Here is a 19,647-nt window from a genome sequence, read left to right as displayed (position 1 = left end):
CTGTCCTTAGTGCTGGAATGTGATCCTACCCTACCACTCCTATTACAGTACATGGTCTGTCCTTAGTGCTGAAATGTGATCCAACCCTACTACTCCTATTACAGTTCATGGTCCTGTCCTTAGTGCTAAAATGTGATCCTACCATACCACTCCTATTACAGTACATGGTCCTGTCCTTAGTGCTGAAATGTGATCCTGCCCTACCACTCCTATTACAGTACATGGTCCTGTCCTTAGTGCTGAAATGTGATCCTACCCTACCACTCCTATTACAGTACATGGTCCTGTCCTTAGTGCTGAAATGTGATCCTACCCTACCACTCCTATTACAGTACATGGTCCTGTCCTTAGAGCTGAAATGTGATCCAACCCTACTACTCCTATTACAGTACATGGTCCTGTCCTTAGTGCTGAAATGTGATCCTACCCTACCACTCCTATTACAGTACATGGTCCTGTCCTTAGTGCTGAAATGTGATCCAATCCTAACAGTCCTATTACAGAATATGGTCCTGTCCTTAGTGCTGAAATGTGATCCTACCCTACCACCCCTGCTACAGTACATGGTCCTGTCCTTAGTGCTGAAATGTGATCCTACCCTACCACTCCTATTACAGTACATGGTCCTGTCCTTAGTGCTGAAATGTGATCCTACTCTACCACTCCTATTACAGTACATGGTCTGTCCTTAGTGCTGAAATGTGATCCAACCCTACTACTCCTATTACAGTACATGGTTCTGTCCTTAGTGCTGAAATGTGATCCTACCCTACAATTTCTATTACAGTACATGGTCCTGTCCTAAGTGCTAAAATGTGATCCTACCCGACCACTCATTTTACAGTACATGGTCCTGTCCTTAGTGCTGAAATGTGATACTACCCTACCACCCCTATTACAGTACATGGTCCTGTCCTTAGTGCTGAAATGGGATCCTACCTGACCACTCCTATTACAGTACATGGTCCTGTCCTTAGTGCTGAAATGTGATCCTACCCTACCACTCCTATTACAGTACATGGTCCTGTCCTTAGTGCTGAAATGTGATCCTACCCTACCACTCCTATTACAGAACATGGTCCTGTCCTTAGTGCTGAAATAGGATCCTACCTACAACTCCTGCTACAGTACATGGTCCTGTCCTAAGTGCTGAAATGGGATCCTACCCTACCACTCCTATTACAGTACATGGTCCTGTCCTTAGTGCTGAAATGTGATCCTACCCGACCACTCCTATTACAGTACATGGTCCTGTCCTTAGTGCTGGAATGTGATCCTATCCTACCACCCCTGCTACAGTACATGGTCCTGTCCTTAGTGCTGAAATGGGATCCTACCTGACCACTCCTATTACAGTACATGGTCCTGTCCTTAGTGCTGAAATGTGATCCTACCCTACCACTCCTATTACAGAACATGGTCCTGTCCTTTGTGCTGAAATGGGATCCTACCTACAACTCCTGCTACAGTACATGGTCCTGTCCTAAGTGCTGAAATGGGATCCTACCCTACCACTTCTATTACAGTACATGGTCCTGTCCTTAGTGCTGAAATGTGATCCTACCCGACCACTCCTATTACAGTACATGGTCCTGTCCTTAGTGCTGGAATGTGATCCTATCCTACCACCCCTGCTACAGTACATGGTCCTGTCCTTAGTGCTGAAATGGGATCCTACCCTACCACTCCTATTACAGTACATGGTCCTGTCCTTAGTGCTGGAATGTGATCCTATCCTATCACCCCTGCTACAGTACATGGTCCTGTCCTTAATGCTGAAATGTGATCCTACCCTACCACTCCTATCACAGTACATGGTCCTGTCCTTAGTGCTGAAATGGGATCCTACCTACAACTCCTGCTACAGTACATGGTCCTGTCCTAAGTGCTGAAATGGGATCCTACCCTACCACTCCTATTACAGCACATGGTCCTGTCCTTAGTGCTGAAATGTGATCCTACCCTACCACTCCTATTACAGTACATGGTCCTGTCCTTAGTACTGAAATGTGATCCTACCCTACCACTCCTATTACAGTACATGGTCCTGTCCTTAGTGCTGAAATGTGATCCTACCTGACCACTCCTATTACAGTACATGGTCCTGTCCTTAGTGCTGAAATGTGATCCTACCCTACCACTCCTATTACAGAACATGGTCCTGTCCTTAGTGCTGAAATGTGATCCTACCCTACCACTCCTATTACAGTACATGGTCCTGTCCTTAGTGCTGAAATGTGATCCTACCCTACCACTCCTATTACAGAACATGGTCCTGTCCTTAGTGCTGAAATGGGATCCTACCTACAACTCCTATTACAGTACATGGTCCTGTCATTAGTGCTGAAATGTGATCCTACCCTACCACTCCTATTACAGTACATGGTCCTGTCCTTAGTGCTGAAATGTGATCCTACCCTACCACTCCTATTACAGTACATGGTAATGTCCTTAGTGCTGAAATGTGATCCTACCCTACCACTCCTATTATAGTACATGGTCCTGTCCTTAGTGCTGGAATGTGATCCTACCCTACCACTCCTATTACAGTACATGGTCTGTCCTTAGTGCTGAAATGTGATGCAACCCTACTACTCCTAATACAGTTCATGGTCCTGTCCTTAGTGCTAAAATGTGATCCTACCCTACCACTCCTATTACAGTACATGGTCCTGTCCTTAGTGCTGAAATGTGATCCTGCCCTACCATTCCTATTACAGTACATGGTCTGTCCTTAGTGCTGAAATGTGATCCTACCCTACCACTTCTATTACAGTACATGGTCCTGTCCTTAGTGCTGAAATGTGATCCTACCCGACCACTCCTATTACAGTACATGGTCCTGTCCTTAGTGCTGGAATGTGATCCTATCCTACCACCCCTGCTACAGTACATGGTCCTGTCCTTAGTGCTGAAATAGGATCCTACCCTACCACTCCTATTACAGTACATGGTCCTGTCCTAAGTGCTGGAATGTGATCCTATCCTATCACCCCTGCTACAGTACATGGTCCTGTCCTTAATGCTGAAATGTGATCCTACCCTACCACTCCTATCACAGTACATGGTCCTGTCCTTAGTGCTGAAATGGGATCCTACCTACAACTCCTGCTACAGTACATGGTCCTGTCCTAAGTGCTGAAATGGGATCCTACCCTACCACTCCTATTACAGTACATGGTCCTGTCCTTAGTGCTGAATTGTGATCCTACCCGACTTCTCCTATTACAGTACATGGTCCTGTCCTTAGTACTGAAATGTGATCCTACCCTACCACTCCTATTACAGTACATGGTCCTGTCCTTAGTGCTGAAATGTGATCCTACCCTAACACTCCTATTACAGAACATGGTCCTGTCCTTAGTGCTGAAATGTGATCCTACCCTACCACTCCTATTACAGTACATGGTCCTGTCCTTAGTGCTGAAATGTGATCCTACCCTACCACTCCTATTACAGAACATGGTCCTGTCCTTAGTGCTGAAATGGGATCCTACCTACAACTCCTGCTACAGTACATGGTCCTGTCCTAAGTGCTGAAATGGGATCCTACCCTACCACTCCTATTATAGTACATGGTCCTGTCCTTAGAGCTGAAATGTGATCCTACCCTACCACTCCTATTACAGTACATGGTCCTGTCCTTAGTGCTGAAATGTGATCCTACCCTACCACTCCTATTACAGAACATGGTCCTGTCCTTAGTGCTGAAATGGGATCCTACCTACAACTCCTGCTACAGTACATGGTCCTGTCCTAAGTGCTGAAATGGGATCCTACCCTACCACTCCTATTACAGTACATGGTCCTGTCCTTAGTGCTGAAATGTGATCCTACCCGACCACTCCTATTACAGTACATGGTCTGTCCTTAGTGCTGAAATGTGATGCAACCCTACTACTCCTATTACAGTTCATGGTCCTGTCCTTAGTGCTAAAATGTGATCCTACCCTACCACTCCTATTACAGTACATGGTCCTGTCCTTAGTGCTGAAATGTGATCCTGCCCTACCATTCCTATTACAGTACATGGTCTGTCCTTAGTGCTGAAATGTGATCCTACCCTACCACTCCTATTACAGTACATGGTCCTGTCCTTAGTGCTGAAATGTGATCCAACCCTACTACTCCTATTACAGTACATGGTCCTGTCCTTAGTGCTGTAATGTGATCCTACCCTACCACTCCTATTACAGTACATGGTCCTGTCCTTAGTGCTGAAATGTGATCCAATCCTAACATTCCTATTACAGAATATGGTCCTGTCCTTAGTGCTGAAATGGGATCCTACCTGACCACTCCTATTACAGTACATGGTCCTGTCCTTAGTGCTGAAATGTGATCCTACCCTACCATTCCTATTACAGTACACGGTCCTGTCCTTAGTGCTGAAATGTAATCCTACCCTACCACACATATGAAAGTACATGGTCCTGTCCTTAATGCTGAAATGTGATCCTACCCTACCACTCCTATTATAGTACATGGTCCTGTCCTTAGTGCTGAAATGGGATCCTACCCTACCACTCATATCACAGTACATGGTCCTGTCATTAGTGCTGAAATGTGATCCTACCCTACCACTCCTATTACAGTACATGGTCCTGTCCTCAGCGCTGAAATGTGATCCTACCCTACCACTCCTATTACAGTACATGGTCCTGTCCTTAGTGCTTAAATGTGATCCTACCCTACCACTCCTATTACAGTACATGGTCCTGTCCTTAGTGCTGAAATGTGATCCTACCCTACCACTCCTATTACAGTACATGGTCCTGTCCTTAGTGCTGAAATGTGATCCTACCCTACCACTCCTATTACAGTACATGGTCCTGTCCTTAGTGCTGAAATGTGATCCTACCCTACCACTCCTATTACAGTACATGGTCCTGTCCTTAGTGCTGAAATGTGATCCTACCCTACCACTCCTATTACAGTACATGGTCCTGTCCTTAGTGCTGAAATGTGATCCTACCCTACCACTCCTATTACAGCACATGGTCCTGTCCTTAGTGCTGAAATGTGATCCTACCCTACCACTCCTATTACAGTACATGGTCCTGTCCTTAGTGCTGAAATGTAATCCTACCCTACCACTCCTATTACAGTACATGGTCCTGTCCTTAGTGCTGAAATGTGATCCTACCCTACCACTCCTATTACAGAACATGGTCCTGTCCTTAGTGCTGAAATGTGATCCTACCCTACCACTCCTATTACAGTACATGGTCCTGTCCTTAGTGCTGAAATGTGATCCTACCCTACCACTCCTTTTACAGTACATGGTCCTGTCCTTACTGCTGAAATGTGATCCTACCCTACCACCCCTATTACAGTACATGGTCCTGTCCTTAGTGCTGAAATGTGATCCTACCCTACCATTCCTATTACAGTACATGGTCCTGACCTTAGTGATGAAATGTGATCCTACCCTACCACTCCTATTACAGTACATGGTCATGTCCTTAGTGCTGAAATGTGATCCTACCCTACCACTCCTATTACAGAACACGGTCCTGTCCTAAGTGCTGAACTGTGATCCTACCCTACCATTCCTATTACAGTACATGGTCCTGTCCTTGGTGCTGAAATGTGATCCTACCCTACCACTCCTATTACAGTACATGGTCCTGTCCTTAGTGCTGAAATGTGATCCTACCCTACCACCCCTATTACAGTACATGGTCCTGTCCTTAGTGCTGAAATGTTATAAGCAACACAAGTTTAGGCAGAGCACAGTTGACCATTTAGGAGCCTTAACCTTTGACATTGCACATTTGAACACATTTTCACCTGGAACTATGAACTGTCTGATACATTCCATCAAACTCCCTCCGGCTGTACTTGGAAAGTTACCGCTCGAATATTGGTCCGTAGTCTTGAATTCCGGTCGTACCCGATAAAAATTTGGGCCGTACCCGGTAAATCGGACCATTCCTGTACTTTTTGACCATACCCAATGGCGGACATCGCTCGACCACAGTGCCTGTAGTCACATAAAAGTCACGTCTAGACACCCTGTACGGCAATGATGTATAATCCCACATAGCCTATGTGGTACAGGGTGTCTAGATCGACGCCACTTTCACGTGACTACACACACTGTGGCCAAGCGATGTCCGTTATTGGGTACGGTCTAAAAGAACAAATGTACAGGGTAAGGCCCAATTTACCAGGTATGGCCTAATTTACCGGTTATGGCCCAATTTACCGGGTACGGCTCAAATTTTTGCAGGGACGACTCAAATTTTAGGGTACGGCCCAAATTTTGAGTGGGTACAGACCGATTGCCGGGTACGGCTCGAAAGGAGTTTGATTGGGGTGTTATAGTGAAACAGACAACTAAATCAAACCCACCTCATGTGCTCCTAGCCGTGCTGCTATGAGCGGTAACCACGATGCATCGCTCACGCTCACACACGTCTGCCCAGGTGCCAGCACCTGTTTCAGAGCAGCTGCATACGTGTGCCACCTGGCTGTGTCGTTTATCATGCCCAGCCGCGGCCGGCTCCACACCATGTGACCCCCACAGCGACACACAGGTCTCTCCAAGCTGACCTCTGACCTGGGGTCACCATAAAAACAATGGTCATGAAATACTGCATATTCATCTATTTCAGTGTTCTAAGTTTGTGGCTGAAACAATAATTATTGTTTAATATATTTGAAATGTGTTATTTGCAATGGAAAGCTTATCTTAAAGATAAAACCACTGCAAAAAGATTTACATTAAGATTTTTACCTTTGCCAAAAATATCAATATGTTGTTGCTTATTCTTTAATAAATGATTGTGGTTGTGTCTGGGATTGTTTACGTTTTTTGTGGATGAGGTTTGGATGGACCGAAAAAATTATCAAACTTCTTTCATTCCATTCATTTTGTTTTTTCACATATAACAGCTTCCAGATCTAAGGATTTCTAGACTTTTTGTGAAAAAAAAAAAAAAAAAAAGATGTCTACCCTGTAGAGTTCGTTGACCCCTGCTGCTGCACCTGGAACCACAGGCTGTACTCATCATGTCTGCCATGCAGCGCCACCTGTTGACCTAAGTGGGAACAGCAGGAGATACAACAACTACAGTCATTTTTTACTTCCCAGGAATTAACTGAGACACACATGATGTTTTGACTTCTGTGTAAAATAAATTCACCAATCACAAAGAATATCATTCAATGAGAGCAGCATATTCAACTATAGTCACTTCCATTTAGAGAGTAAATTCGAAAGGAAACACACATGTTGGAAGTGCTAGATTCTAACTTCTTTATTCTTTATCAAAAATCGCAACAAGACAATACATAGTGAAGCACAAGGCAGACAAGCTGATGTTGCGGACCACTGAGTATTACAGTTACACTGAATACAACAATAAAACACTAGAGGCAATCCATCTAAAGATAGATTCTTACATGATTTTATGAGTTCCACAAGCTATTAAAACATGTTTTCCCTGACAATTTTTTTTTCCAAACTGAAAATATTTTCATTTAATCTTGACGACAGATTTCAGGCAAGAATGTACAATGTAGATGATGTTAGAGCAAACAATTGTACGTAGTACGTACCTTTCTCCACAGGGATGGACTGGGGGTTAAAATACACGGCCTGCATCCAATGGTCCCGCCACTGGGTAACAAAAAATTTAAAAAATGTTAACGAATCTCACAAGTTATAAGGCACATCAATCACTTTGTTCACATGGTGGTTTATTTGGAGGTTATATCGATGTCACACTAGGCACTATGTCACCGTAAACACAAAAGGGAAAAGCAGGTCATGAATGCATTTGGTAAACTCATTCAGTGGTTTATTTCGGGGTTAAGGCTCAAGGGCCGGGTGTTAAATTGCATTCTATATTCTACATAGCCGGTATAACTGCCCTTCTGCATTACACAGCATCTTTGCAGGCATGCAGTGTGGCAGCAGCTGGTTACATTGGACTGAACGACCTGTCACATCTAGCTGCAAGACAAACCTATAGTGTTCTTTAAAACTATGCAGAGAAGGATTGATGTGTTCAAAAATTCATATTTTCCAAGAATCATAGTAGAATGGAACTCGTTGTCATCAGATACTGTAGGAACACCTTCACTAAATAGCTTCAAAGAACGATTGCAGCCAGATGTGCAAAGGTTAGGTGTGACAGGCCGTTCAGTGTAATATAACCAGCTGCTGTCGCGCCGCGTGCCTGCGAAGCTGGTGTGTTACGCTGAAGGGCGGTTATACCGGCTATACAGATACAGATACAGAGAAGATGACCCTGCCCCCTATTGTACTTGTTGATAATTATGCACAATGTACAGCTGCACCATGTCTGCCATGCAGCGCCACCTGTTGACCTGGAGAGGAATTGCAGGAGATACACTAACTACAGTCATTTTTTACTTCCCAGGAATTACAAGTCATGTAACTGAGACACTGCACTTTCCATGATGGTTTGACTTCTGTGTAACATGAATGTTGTGAGGAGTAGGATGTGCCCATGACGGAGCTACAGACAGTAGAACTGAGCTGTCAGGGTCCATCTCTATGTCCCACCACATCAGAACAACCTGTGCCAGTCTGTATGACCAGTTAAACATTACATGTACAGCCCTACATACCTGCATGTTGTGAGGAGTAGGATGTGCCCATGGCGGAGCTACAGACAGTTGAACTGAGCTGTCTGGATCCATCTCTATGTCCCACCACATCAGAACCACCTGTGCCAGTCTGTATGACCAGTTTAACATTACATGTACAGCCCTACATACCTGCATGTTGTGAGGAGTAGGATGTGCCCATGGCGGAGCTACAGACAGTAGAACTGAGCTGTCTGGGTTCATCTCTATGTCCCACCACATCAGAACAACCTGTGTCAGTCTGTATGACCAGTTAAACTAACATTACATGTACAGCCCTACATACCTGCATGTTATGAGGAGTAGGATGTGCCCATGGCGGAGCTACAGACAGTAGAACTGAGCTGTCTGGGTTCATCTCTATGTCCCACCACATCAGAACAACCTGTGTCAGTCTGTATGACCAGTTAAACTAACATTACATGTACAGCCCTACATACCTGCATGTTATGAGGAGTAGGATGTGCCCATGACGGAGCTACAGACAGTAGAACTGAGCTGTCTGAGTCCATCTCTATGTCCCACGGTGACTCCCACCACATCAGAACCACCTGTGCCAGTCTGTATGACCAGTTAAACTAACATTACATGTGCAGCCCTACATACCTGCATGTTGAGAGGAGTAGGATGTGCCCATGACGGAGCTACAGACAGTAGAACTGAGCTGTCTGGATCCATCTCTATGTCCCACCACATCAGAACCACCTGTGCCAGTCTGTATGACCAGTTAAGCTAACATTACATGTACAGCCCTACATACCTGCATGTTGTGAGGAGTAGGATGTGCCCATGACGGAGCTACAGACAGTAGAACTGAACTATCTGGGTCCATCTCTATGTCCCACCACATCAGAACAACCTGTGCCTGTCTGTATGACCAGTTAAACTAACATTACATGTACAGCCCTACATACCTGCATGTTGTGAGGAATAGGATGTGTCCATGACGGAGCTACAGACAGTAGAACTGAACTGTCTGGGTCCATCTCTATGTCCCACCACATGATGCCCTGTGCCAGTCTGTATGACCAGTTAAACTAACATTACATGACAGCCCTACATACCTGCATGTCGTGAGGAGTAGGATGTGCCCATGACGGAGCTACAGACAGTAGAACTGAGCTGTCTGGGACCATCTCTATGTCCCACCACATCAGAACCACCTGTGCCAGTCTGTATGACCAGTTTAACTATGTACAGCCCTGCATACCTGCATGTTGTGAGGAGTAGGATGTGCCCATGACGGAGCTACAGACAGTAGAACTGAGCTGTCTGGATCCATCTCTATGTCCCACCACATCAGAACCACCTGTGCTAGTCTGTATGACCAGTAAAACTAACATTACATGTACAGCCCTACATACCTGCATGTTGTGAGGTGTAGGATGTGCCCATGACGGAGCTACAGACAGTAGAACTGAGTTGTCTGGGTCCATCTCTATGTCCCACCACATCACCACCACCACCTGTGCCAGTCTGTATGACCAGTTAAACTAACATTACATGTACAGCCCTGCATACCTGCATGTTGTGAGGAGTAGGATGTGCCCATGACGGAGCTACAGACAGTAGAACTGAGCTGTCTGGATCCATCTCTATGTCCCACCACATCAGAACCACCTGTGCTAGTCTGTATGACCAGTAAAACTAACATTACATGTACAGCCCTACATACCTGCATGTTGTGAGGTGTAGGATGTGCCCATGACGGAGCTACAGACAGTAGAACTGAGTTGTCTGGGTCCATCTCTATGTCCCACCACATCACCACCACCACCTGTGCCAGTCTGTATGACCAGTTAAACTAACATTACATGTACAGCCCTGCATACCTGCATGTTGTGAGGAGTAGGATGTGCCCATGACGGAGCTACAGACAGTAGAACTGAGCTGTCAGGGTCCATCTCTATGTCCCACCACATCAGAACCACCTGTGCCAGTCTGTACGACCAGCTAAACTAACATTACATGTACAGCCCTACATACCTGCATGTTATGAGGAGTAGGATGTGCCCATGACGGAGCTACAGACAGTAGAACTGAGCTGTCTGGGACCATCTCTATGTCCCACCACATCAGAACCACCTCTGCCTGCCCGGTTTCTGTCACCGTCACACTCAGATCGACTTGGCGCTCCAGAGATTCTGTCTTCTTGTCAAACTCAAACCTGATTAAGAAAAAAAAATATGCTGTGATAAGAAACTTAGTACTAAAAAAAAAAATACAAATCAATTCGAAACTGATAACTTTGTTCTTTTTCACAACACAGCCCTAACTTTTGTAGTGTGGTGGTTAGCGACCCCACCACAGGACCAAGAGGTTGGGAGCACAAATCCCGGCTTTTGCTGCTCATGCAACATGGATGCTACTGTAAAAGGTGGCAGTCCTTAATATATAGAACGTGACTGCGAACTGTTCATTGTACTTTAAGTTATATAAAAAAGTGGCGTCAGTGTGGCATAGTGGCAGAGCATCCGGCTATGAACCAATAAGACCCAGGTTCAATCCCCAGTGGGATACCCAGACATGTCCGGACATGCACCCAGACATTGTGCCCTTGGGAAAGGCACTTAACACACATTTCCCATGTCCTAAGCCCAGCAATAGGGTTTGGGTTGGCGTTAGGAAGGGCATACAGCCGTATGCCCTCTTGCTCCAAAAAAGACTTGCACTTGATGAGGAGTTCTGGGGCTCCCCCATCCATGTGTAAGCACGTCTAACCCCCAGATGATGGGGAACAAAAGACATAAAACTGGATAGAGAGAGAGAGAGAGAGAGAGAGAGAGAGAGAGAGAGAGAGTCACTAATATATAATTGTGTTAGGTGTTCCCTCTTGTTGGTGTCAATCATTTGAAAAAATTGTGCACCTGAAAACTTTGATGGGCTCTGTAAGGGGTTTGAACTGCCCCTGCTTGACTTGACTCAGCTGTATATCATGGACTGCTGCAGCCCCCGTGCAGGCCTCCATGTCTAATGAGGGGACCAAAGCCTTCTCGCAACCTGAAAAAAAGAGGGAACAATTGTTAGACCTCACAAGCTTTTATGGACAGAACACACAAAAAGCTCTAACTTACATTTAATTTTTTAGTTTCCCTGGCAAAGTTAAACCAAATAATGCAATATTGCTTTGAATTCTCTGCTGAGGACTCAGCTCTTTTACAGATAACTTTATTGTGCAACAACTGTACAAGGTACAAAGTACATTGTATGGCTGGTACATACCTACAGTTCTATATCTAAGGGCTAGTCTAACTAAATTACAAGAGTGTATAGTATGGGGTTAGAATGATAGGAGTACTAGTTTCTATCGTCTAGACATTCTTTAATATATTTTCCAACATGTCACATGTCAATATGTACTTGTTTGTTATTTGTGCCTTTGTTTGTTTGTCTTAAGTTTGCTATTTAAGTCCATTGAAATAAACCCTGGTATATAAGATGATAGCCTTGTGTATAGTGAATTATGTATCAATAAATTTGGGATATACCATCAAATAGTGATATTCATGTGTAGCTTTGGCCCAAAATAGAAGTGTGGCCAAAGGGATATAGAAATAAAGATGGACACTGGATGACACCACAGTCATATGACAACCTAAGACAGGTAAATGCTTTGAACTTTTCTTTTCCTCCCCCTACCTGTCAGTGGTAGGTCCCGTAGCCTGTGCCAGTTCCACATGAAGTCGGACTCTACCACTTGGGCATAGACTGTGGCAGCGTGGGGCACAAATATGCAGTCTGGCTGTGGGGGAGGGGGGCACAACAGGATGGAGAAAAAGATGAAAATGACATTGATAGTTTGTATATATTTTACATTAATAGTAATAAAGCTTCAATATAATGCGACATTCATGGCTTGAAATTTTTATCAAGTGACAGTTTAACAATGATTATCTTATGAGCATGTGATAGAAATGTAATGATTGTAACAGTCATGTGATGATCATGTGACAGTCATGCAATGATCATGTGACAGTCACATGATGATCACCTTGGCCAGGTGTGCTGAACATGGTGATGTCCGGGGCTCTTTCCAGTGTATACTGTCCTTACAGTTTGGTCTAGGGGGTCCATGGAGGCATGTTTCAAATCTAAACCTCCTGAATGCTAATTCAAGCATTTTGAGGGTCAAATTTCAAATGGCCAGGTGGTCATCATGTGACTGTCACATGATCATTGCATGACTGTCACATGATCATCACATGATCATCACATGACTGTCAGATTATCATTGCAAGTCAATCACATACTCCTATCATCATGATTGTAATACTGTTTATTCTAAATTTGAAAAGACATTTTTGTTGCACTGTTGATGGCTTAATAAAATGCTGTTAAGATCCTAATTTTGTTCATCTAGGGGGACAGAATGGTTGTCCTCATGATCAGCAGCAAAATTTTGTCCTGGAATGGAAAGACGGAAGCTGAAGAGAGCCCTGACCTATTGTTTTTTTTTTCATTTTAAGTACATTTTAAACCCTGCACTGTTGCATCAAAGCTAGACTTACAGTGACAAGATGCTTGAGTGCATGTTGGTACGTGTACAGACACCCCTCTCCTATCAGCTCTGTGTCCAGAAGTTCTGCCACTAAAATGTTCGCTCTTTCCTCCATGTCACCTCCTGCAAATGGAAAGAAAAGGGCATGGTATCAGATTTATCAGAAAAGTTCTAGGGAGGACTTTGCATATGACTGTGCTTTAAGTCAGTATCCCTTTTTAGAGAAATATATATATATATATTTTTTTAAATCAATTCGTAAGAGCCTGATGTTGCCATCGATTTACGAAGAAAGTCGGCTCAATTGTTACTGTAGCAGCATCTCTTCACCCTAGGTCAGAAATATCAATGCTCGAGACAAGTATTGACTTCACTGAACCATTAGGAGAAGCAGGGGTGACTAAGGATAACATCATGTATATGGTTTCAGATTATTCAAACTGAACTATTTATTTATTTTTGCTTGACAATGTTTACTTGCACATGTATTGCTGTAAACAGCTATGTCTAAGGCTTTACTGAAAAGCAGTTATTATATTTAACACTGTGACAGTGAGCATCTCTGGGTTAAAAGAGAACAGAAGCTAAACCTCTTATAATGTTTATAATTATATAACCTGATGACGTTGACCAATCAGAAGTCCCCATTGCATGTCAGTTATGACGGCGTAATTTGGTGGTGACAGCAAATGACCAGGCATTATGGCACCATATACAATACATGTATTACCGACCGAGGGATAGGCGGGTCATTAACCATTACTTCGTAATGGACTAATCCAGTGAAACACCATATCGAACATATAGAACCCCCTATTCTATTTGGAATACCTCCGTCAAGAACAGCGCTAGTTGGACAGAAATGGCACGTGTTAAGTTGCAATTCGGCAATCAACACAGTGGGAACCCTGTCACAGATATACGTACCCTGTTTTACACGTGCATCGGCTGCTTGTCAAAAATCAGGCACTGATGGTCACCAACAAGGTAATGCTATGCGACGCAACCCGCTTCCGCATTGACCGAAAACATTACGCCCTCACCGTAACTACATTTACCCCCTCCTCAAACAAGTTGAACCCTACTCGGTGGATACATCAGTCCACAAAGAAGGCATACCATTTTAATTTGGTCCGCTCTGAAAGGGTTTCAGAGCCAAAAAAGCTCAAGAGAAGATAGTCGGCAAATTCAACAGCCAAGCGCACGCGACCGTTTTTTGACGGACTATTCGAAATAGAACAGGGGGCGGGGTTTATGGTGTTCGAATTGAATCGGTCCATTTAAACATACCTGGCCCAGCTGTCATGTCAGTTGAGCGTTTAGGGATGACCGTGATTTTGTCAGCAAAGCCGTTTTTCTTGATGATCTTTCGTGCTGCTCCTGCCATGGGCTTAAAACACTGAGGGTGGGAATGGAAAATCACATTTAATCAATTTCAAGAAAGAACCCAGGCCCTTGTTTTCTATAATCCAATATATCTAATAAGATGTGTATAGTATGCATTTAAGACTTGTGTCTGGACTTACATGGAATTCAGCTGTTGACTTCCATGTGAAAATACATTGTAGTTATACCATTATAATGCAATACGAAAGTATTATGTAAACTGAAATGAATCATTTAACTTATTTAAGTACATATACACAGCATACATGAGGCATGAGTTGTTGTTTTACAGTTGGAAGCATGCTGTACCGTAAAATTCCTATTTACGTACGCACCCCTCCTAATGTACGCACCCCCGATTTGGGGACGATTGTGGGCCTGACTCAGTGAGTTGAAACGTTCAGGGGAAAAACCCTCCTAACGTACGCACCCCCTCTCCAGCATTTTGGTGGATAGTTCGAGGTTGACATGATCATTCTTCTGATGATGTTTACCAACTTACAGCGTTACTGAGAAAATGTTTCTGGGTAGAAAATGTCAAACAATTTAAATATATGTATTATTTATTATTTATTACTGATTGATTGTGTGGTAGCATTCCACACTTCATTTGCATGAAGATGTACCATACTCTCAAGCTGATATGCGATTTTTACGAGGAAGAACCCCTCGTAACGTACGCACCCCGACTTTGGCGTCAGCCTGGAGCACCTGCTTGTGACTTGAAAAGTTTAAAAAGTGCGTATGTAAATAGGGATTTTACGGTATTAAATAACATACACTAATTTCACTGTAATCTCAAAGTTGGGAGGCAAATTGTTATGATTTCCTAGCTAGCTAGCTCTGGTAGTACCAGGGGTTTTTCTAGAAAAATTGAACAAGAGGGAATACACACAGGCGAGGGAGTGAATTCTATGTATTTATGGATGAATCAATCGCTGAGTGAAGGCTGTATGCTGGATATTACGCTAAAATCTGAATTTGACAAGGGAGCGCTGGGCTGAAACAAGAGGGCACAGCACCCCTCTTTGCTGATTTAGATGAACCCCTAAATGTGCAAAGGAATTATGACATGTGTCATACGTAGGTTTTTCAAGGTGATGACAAGTTCACAGTCCAGAGGTGACTGTGAAAACAGTGAACCATAAATTTACAGTTAAAGAAACAAGAACTACAGCATAGATAGGTTAAAGAATAGACTGGATTAGAGGCCAGCTCTAATTGTAACTACTGGATAGATACTAGATACTATTAGGTAGCTTCTAGTAGGCTAAAAAAGAACTTAATCTTATTCTATTTAGACTTTAAGAATAAAATAGCTTTTTTTATTCTAAAAATAAAAATTAATGGATTCCAGGCAGTACTTTGTAACCTGTGATCTAACCTCACAAGCGGTGACCCTGTCTGCCCCTGCCTGTGCGGCCAGCATGGACAGGAGTCCGCTGCCCGTCCCGATGTCCAGCACGTGCACATGCTGGCCACGCCCACGGACACACCCAATCGCCAGCTCCAAACCTGCCTTGTACTTCTTATTCTGTGTGGAAGAAAAACACGTACAGTTGGATTAAATTCTCTCGATGCAAAATATAGGAATTTCAGTGTCCTAACTACTAGTACTAGTACTTACACATAGCAATCTTTATGGACACTACAGATCAAAGTACAGCGGACGGCTTTTGTAAGGTCTACTACATCTATACATATAAACAGTCAAGTGGATACAAATGAATAAACCTATACATAAATGTATAAGAATGGATAATAATGTGTATTGGCTGGGAATATCCTCTTGAATGGGACATAAAGCAAGATAAGAGGCCCTGTGTTTTAGGAGAACCACACCTTTAGCATGTCAAAGAACACACCACACTAGCCACAGCGACAGTTGGAGGGTTTCTTTTTCTTACGATCGTAAGGAGAAGATGCCCTCCAACAGTCGCCACGGCTACCACCACACTTGTCTAAATAAGTAGGGGTCCTTCCCGGTGTAAGAAGATGAAACTTTACAGCCCGGTTTTAAGTCCAGGTTACACATAGCCGAACATGGCCTCCCGACTCTCCCCCGACCATGGTTAGAGTGATTCGGGAGTGATTTGGGAGCTAGGTCAGCTGGCGTTCGGCTGAATCGGCTGGCGTTCGGCTGCTGTTTTCAAAACATTCGGCTCTGGAATGAGTCCGCTGGTGTTTGCCTGGTGTTTGGCGCGGTCGGCTAGTGTTCGGCTGGTATTCGAGAGTGAGTCCGCAGTAAAATTAGAACTTAAACCACGACAGAAACACTGTTGACTTACTCCCAACTACATGTAGTTCCCAACCTACCCATGACTCACCCCAAGGCCGTAGACAAATCTCTGTTAACTAATTCTCAACCAAGTGAGTACTATCTGAACGTGGACTGACCTTCAGACGACCAAAAACAAAGGAGAACACTAAAGCCGTATCAAATGTAGTCATGATCCGAATTCGATCTCTCGATGCTGTTAACAACATAGAAGGATGGATTATCTTAATCAAAAATGAAAATGACCCCTCTTTTGAAACTTGCTGAATATGTCAATTTCAATTGGTGAGAGGGTCTGCAATCAGTCGGGAATTACTAGTAGTCAGGTAAGATCAGTCTGCGGCTATAGAGGTCGGGATTGTTGGCGCTAGAAAGCATTCAGGAGTAATTCGTGTACTGGTTAGGAGATGAGAGGCGCATGTTTGGCGCCAAAGACAGGCATGGCCTAAAAACTGGTCAGACTGCTCCCGACCTATACCGACGAACTTGGTCGGCTAGCGTTCGGGTGAGCCATGTTCAGCTATGTGTAACTGGGGCTTTATGCAGCTTGTAGCTACTATACAGAACTGGTGTGTTATGACTAAAGTCAGTCTACTGTACATGCAAAGCAAACAAACAAACAAACAAACAAAATACTTGCTTTATTTCCACTTGAGCGGTACTCTGATTATGCAAGACATTTGAAGCAGTGTATTTCAGACTCACCCTCTCCTCATCATGCAGCATGTCTGTGTAAGAAGACCTACATGAAGGGCAAAGGTAAGGAGAAAGATAACGGAAAAATAAATTGAGGACCTCTTCATGATCATGGTTATTTATCTACTAAGTAGACTACATTGTATTCATTACCTTGGATGACAATATAAGGCCATGTAGCAAGTAAATCTTATGGAAGACATCCTCCGCAGACTCCAAAATTAATGAGATAGGGCGGGAAAAAAACAAGGCGGGCCAAAAAAAACAAGATTCCTATATTTTCAAATTTTGAGATCATAAATCCTTTTAAACAACAATTGAGGTGACGAAATATGTCTTTTATTCCTGTATTCCACCAATAAGGTTTCATATATATATAATATAAAACCTTGATTCAACAGTAAACATGTCCTTGTAGATGTGTATACATCTCAATAGACTATAACTACAACAAATGCAGAAAAGAGCTTGTTGTACCATCATCTGAAGCAACTACACGGGGTATTCATATGCAATGAAACACCTTGTGTATACAGTTCAATTACCTAGACCCCCCCCCCCCCCATTATTTATATAATGTCCTTGCTAGGACAAATGCAGAAAACAGCTTGTTATTATACCATCATGGGCAGGAACTACACTGGGTATTCATTTGCAATGAAACACCTTAGACTGTCAAAGTTTACGACATATTTGCCAATTTTTGGCATGTTCACCACCGTCCGAGGACAATGAAATTTCCAGTTTTTTTGTGTTTTTTTTCGAAATCAGGCGAAAATTAATGAGCGCGCTGATGTCATCCATCAAAATTACTTGCTGTGACCTAATAGTTATATACGTGTACTAGGAATTTGCATCACGTACAGTAAATAGTTACGACCTAATTCAAATTTTAGCTTAGCGTGAAGACTCCTTCTATCTATCTATAGAACTACATGTAGGCACCAGCACAAACTGCGAAGCTAGTGTGCTACATCAAAGGGCAGTCATGAATACAACTTAGATAGGTGTAGAGCTTAGAGCTAGCAAGTTACCCTTGCCCAACGCAACAGCCTGTAGTTCACGCCCCCCTCCCCCATGCATACTCACCTCGCCACCTCCTGGTTATAGTCGTAGTCCTCGTCCATAGCGGCCCACTCCGCCCGGCCTGTGGTCGGGTTTAGGGTCTGTCGGAACACCTGCATCAGGGAACTCACACGGGACAAGGAACGGGCTTTGCTGGGACAAAATCTGCGCCACGAACGGAGAAACCACATGTGAAAGTGAACTCGTGACCTCTGACCTATCAATGACCTGACCTGTGTTTTTGTTACACAAATAGTGTGCAAGAATCGATTGAACGTTATGGGACTAGCAACATACACAAAATACCTGCATCAGTGAACTCACACGGGAGAAGGAACGGGCTTTGCTGGGACAAAATCTGCTGCAAGAACGGAGAAACCACATGTGAAAGTGGACTCGTAACCTGTGACGTAAAAATGACCTGACCTAAAGATTTCATTACCCGTATAGTGTACAGACAGAAGTGTCGCTAGACCGTTATACATGTACAGTATACCGACATCAGAAGACAGTATCAATGAACGTACAGGGGAGAAGGAACGAGCTTTGCTGTGACAAAATTTATTGCAAATTCCTGCCCGAAGGCTGATTGCAAATAACATACATAAAAGAACAGGGTACAAAATAGGTATAAAAGCGGCTAAACTTAGATTATATAAACGTAATTGTCTATAACAAGTGGACTTTTCTTTTGTAAGCGATGGAATACGTAATGTCCCACCTTTTCTATAATTTGTGGGGTTTTGGTAGTTAAAAGAAGAATAGTGTTTTCTTTGTCTGTAAGCTTAGAGAAATTCGGATAGATTTTAGAGATGAATATGAGTTCTCGAACGCCATTTAAGACGCGCAACGATTTGCTAACGTTCCTCGAACGTTTATACATCGTTTATGATGTCATATTCCATCTCCAATCTTTGTTTGGAACAACAAAGATTCAAGCCCCGTTCGTCCCACTGACTGGACACGGATACAGTGCCTCCCAAGATGTGGGAGACGATTTTAACGTTTCTGTCGTGTTGCACGACTTCGAACAAGATTTCTCCTGAGGAGACGCCAGCAGATAAACATGAAGACGAAACTATGGTCAGAGAGACCGCGGGTA

At 43.6% G+C, this 19,647-nt stretch overlaps 2 protein-coding genes across 2 annotated transcripts; both read right to left on the bottom strand.

Moving 5' to 3' along the window:
- Positions 1-5,693: 5,693 nt before the first annotated feature.
- LOC136437570 (protein arginine N-methyltransferase 7-like) lies at positions 5,694-9,499 on the bottom strand. Its single transcript, XM_066432189.1, has 5 exons — positions 9,383-9,499; positions 7,567-7,627; positions 6,962-7,046; positions 6,358-6,565; positions 5,694-5,699 (listed from the first exon to the last, which is right to left on the bottom strand). Exons 1-5 carry the CDS (start codon positions 9,470-9,472, stop codon positions 5,694-5,696), a joined length of 450 nt encoding a protein of 149 aa, XP_066288286.1. The 5' UTR covers positions 9,473-9,499.
- A 29-nt stretch (positions 9,500-9,528) lies between these two features.
- On the bottom strand, positions 9,529-16,957 carry LOC136437569 (protein arginine N-methyltransferase 7-like). Its single transcript, XM_066432187.1, has 10 exons — positions 16,904-16,957; positions 15,891-16,040; positions 14,411-14,519; positions 13,131-13,243; positions 12,262-12,364; positions 11,490-11,622; positions 10,609-10,789; positions 10,298-10,399; positions 9,987-10,088; positions 9,529-9,642 (listed from the first exon to the last, which is right to left on the bottom strand). Exons 1-10 carry the CDS (start codon positions 16,955-16,957, stop codon positions 9,529-9,531), a joined length of 1,161 nt encoding a protein of 386 aa, XP_066288284.1.
- Between the last annotated feature and the right edge of the window lie 2,690 nt (positions 16,958-19,647).

This window comes from Branchiostoma lanceolatum, chromosome 6 (genome assembly GCF_035083965.1).
Source record: "Branchiostoma lanceolatum isolate klBraLanc5 chromosome 6, klBraLanc5.hap2, whole genome shotgun sequence".
In the NCBI taxonomy this organism is placed as follows: Eukaryota; Metazoa; Chordata; class Leptocardii; order Amphioxiformes; family Branchiostomatidae; genus Branchiostoma; species Branchiostoma lanceolatum.
This window is presented reverse-complemented; position numbering and strand designations above follow the sequence as displayed.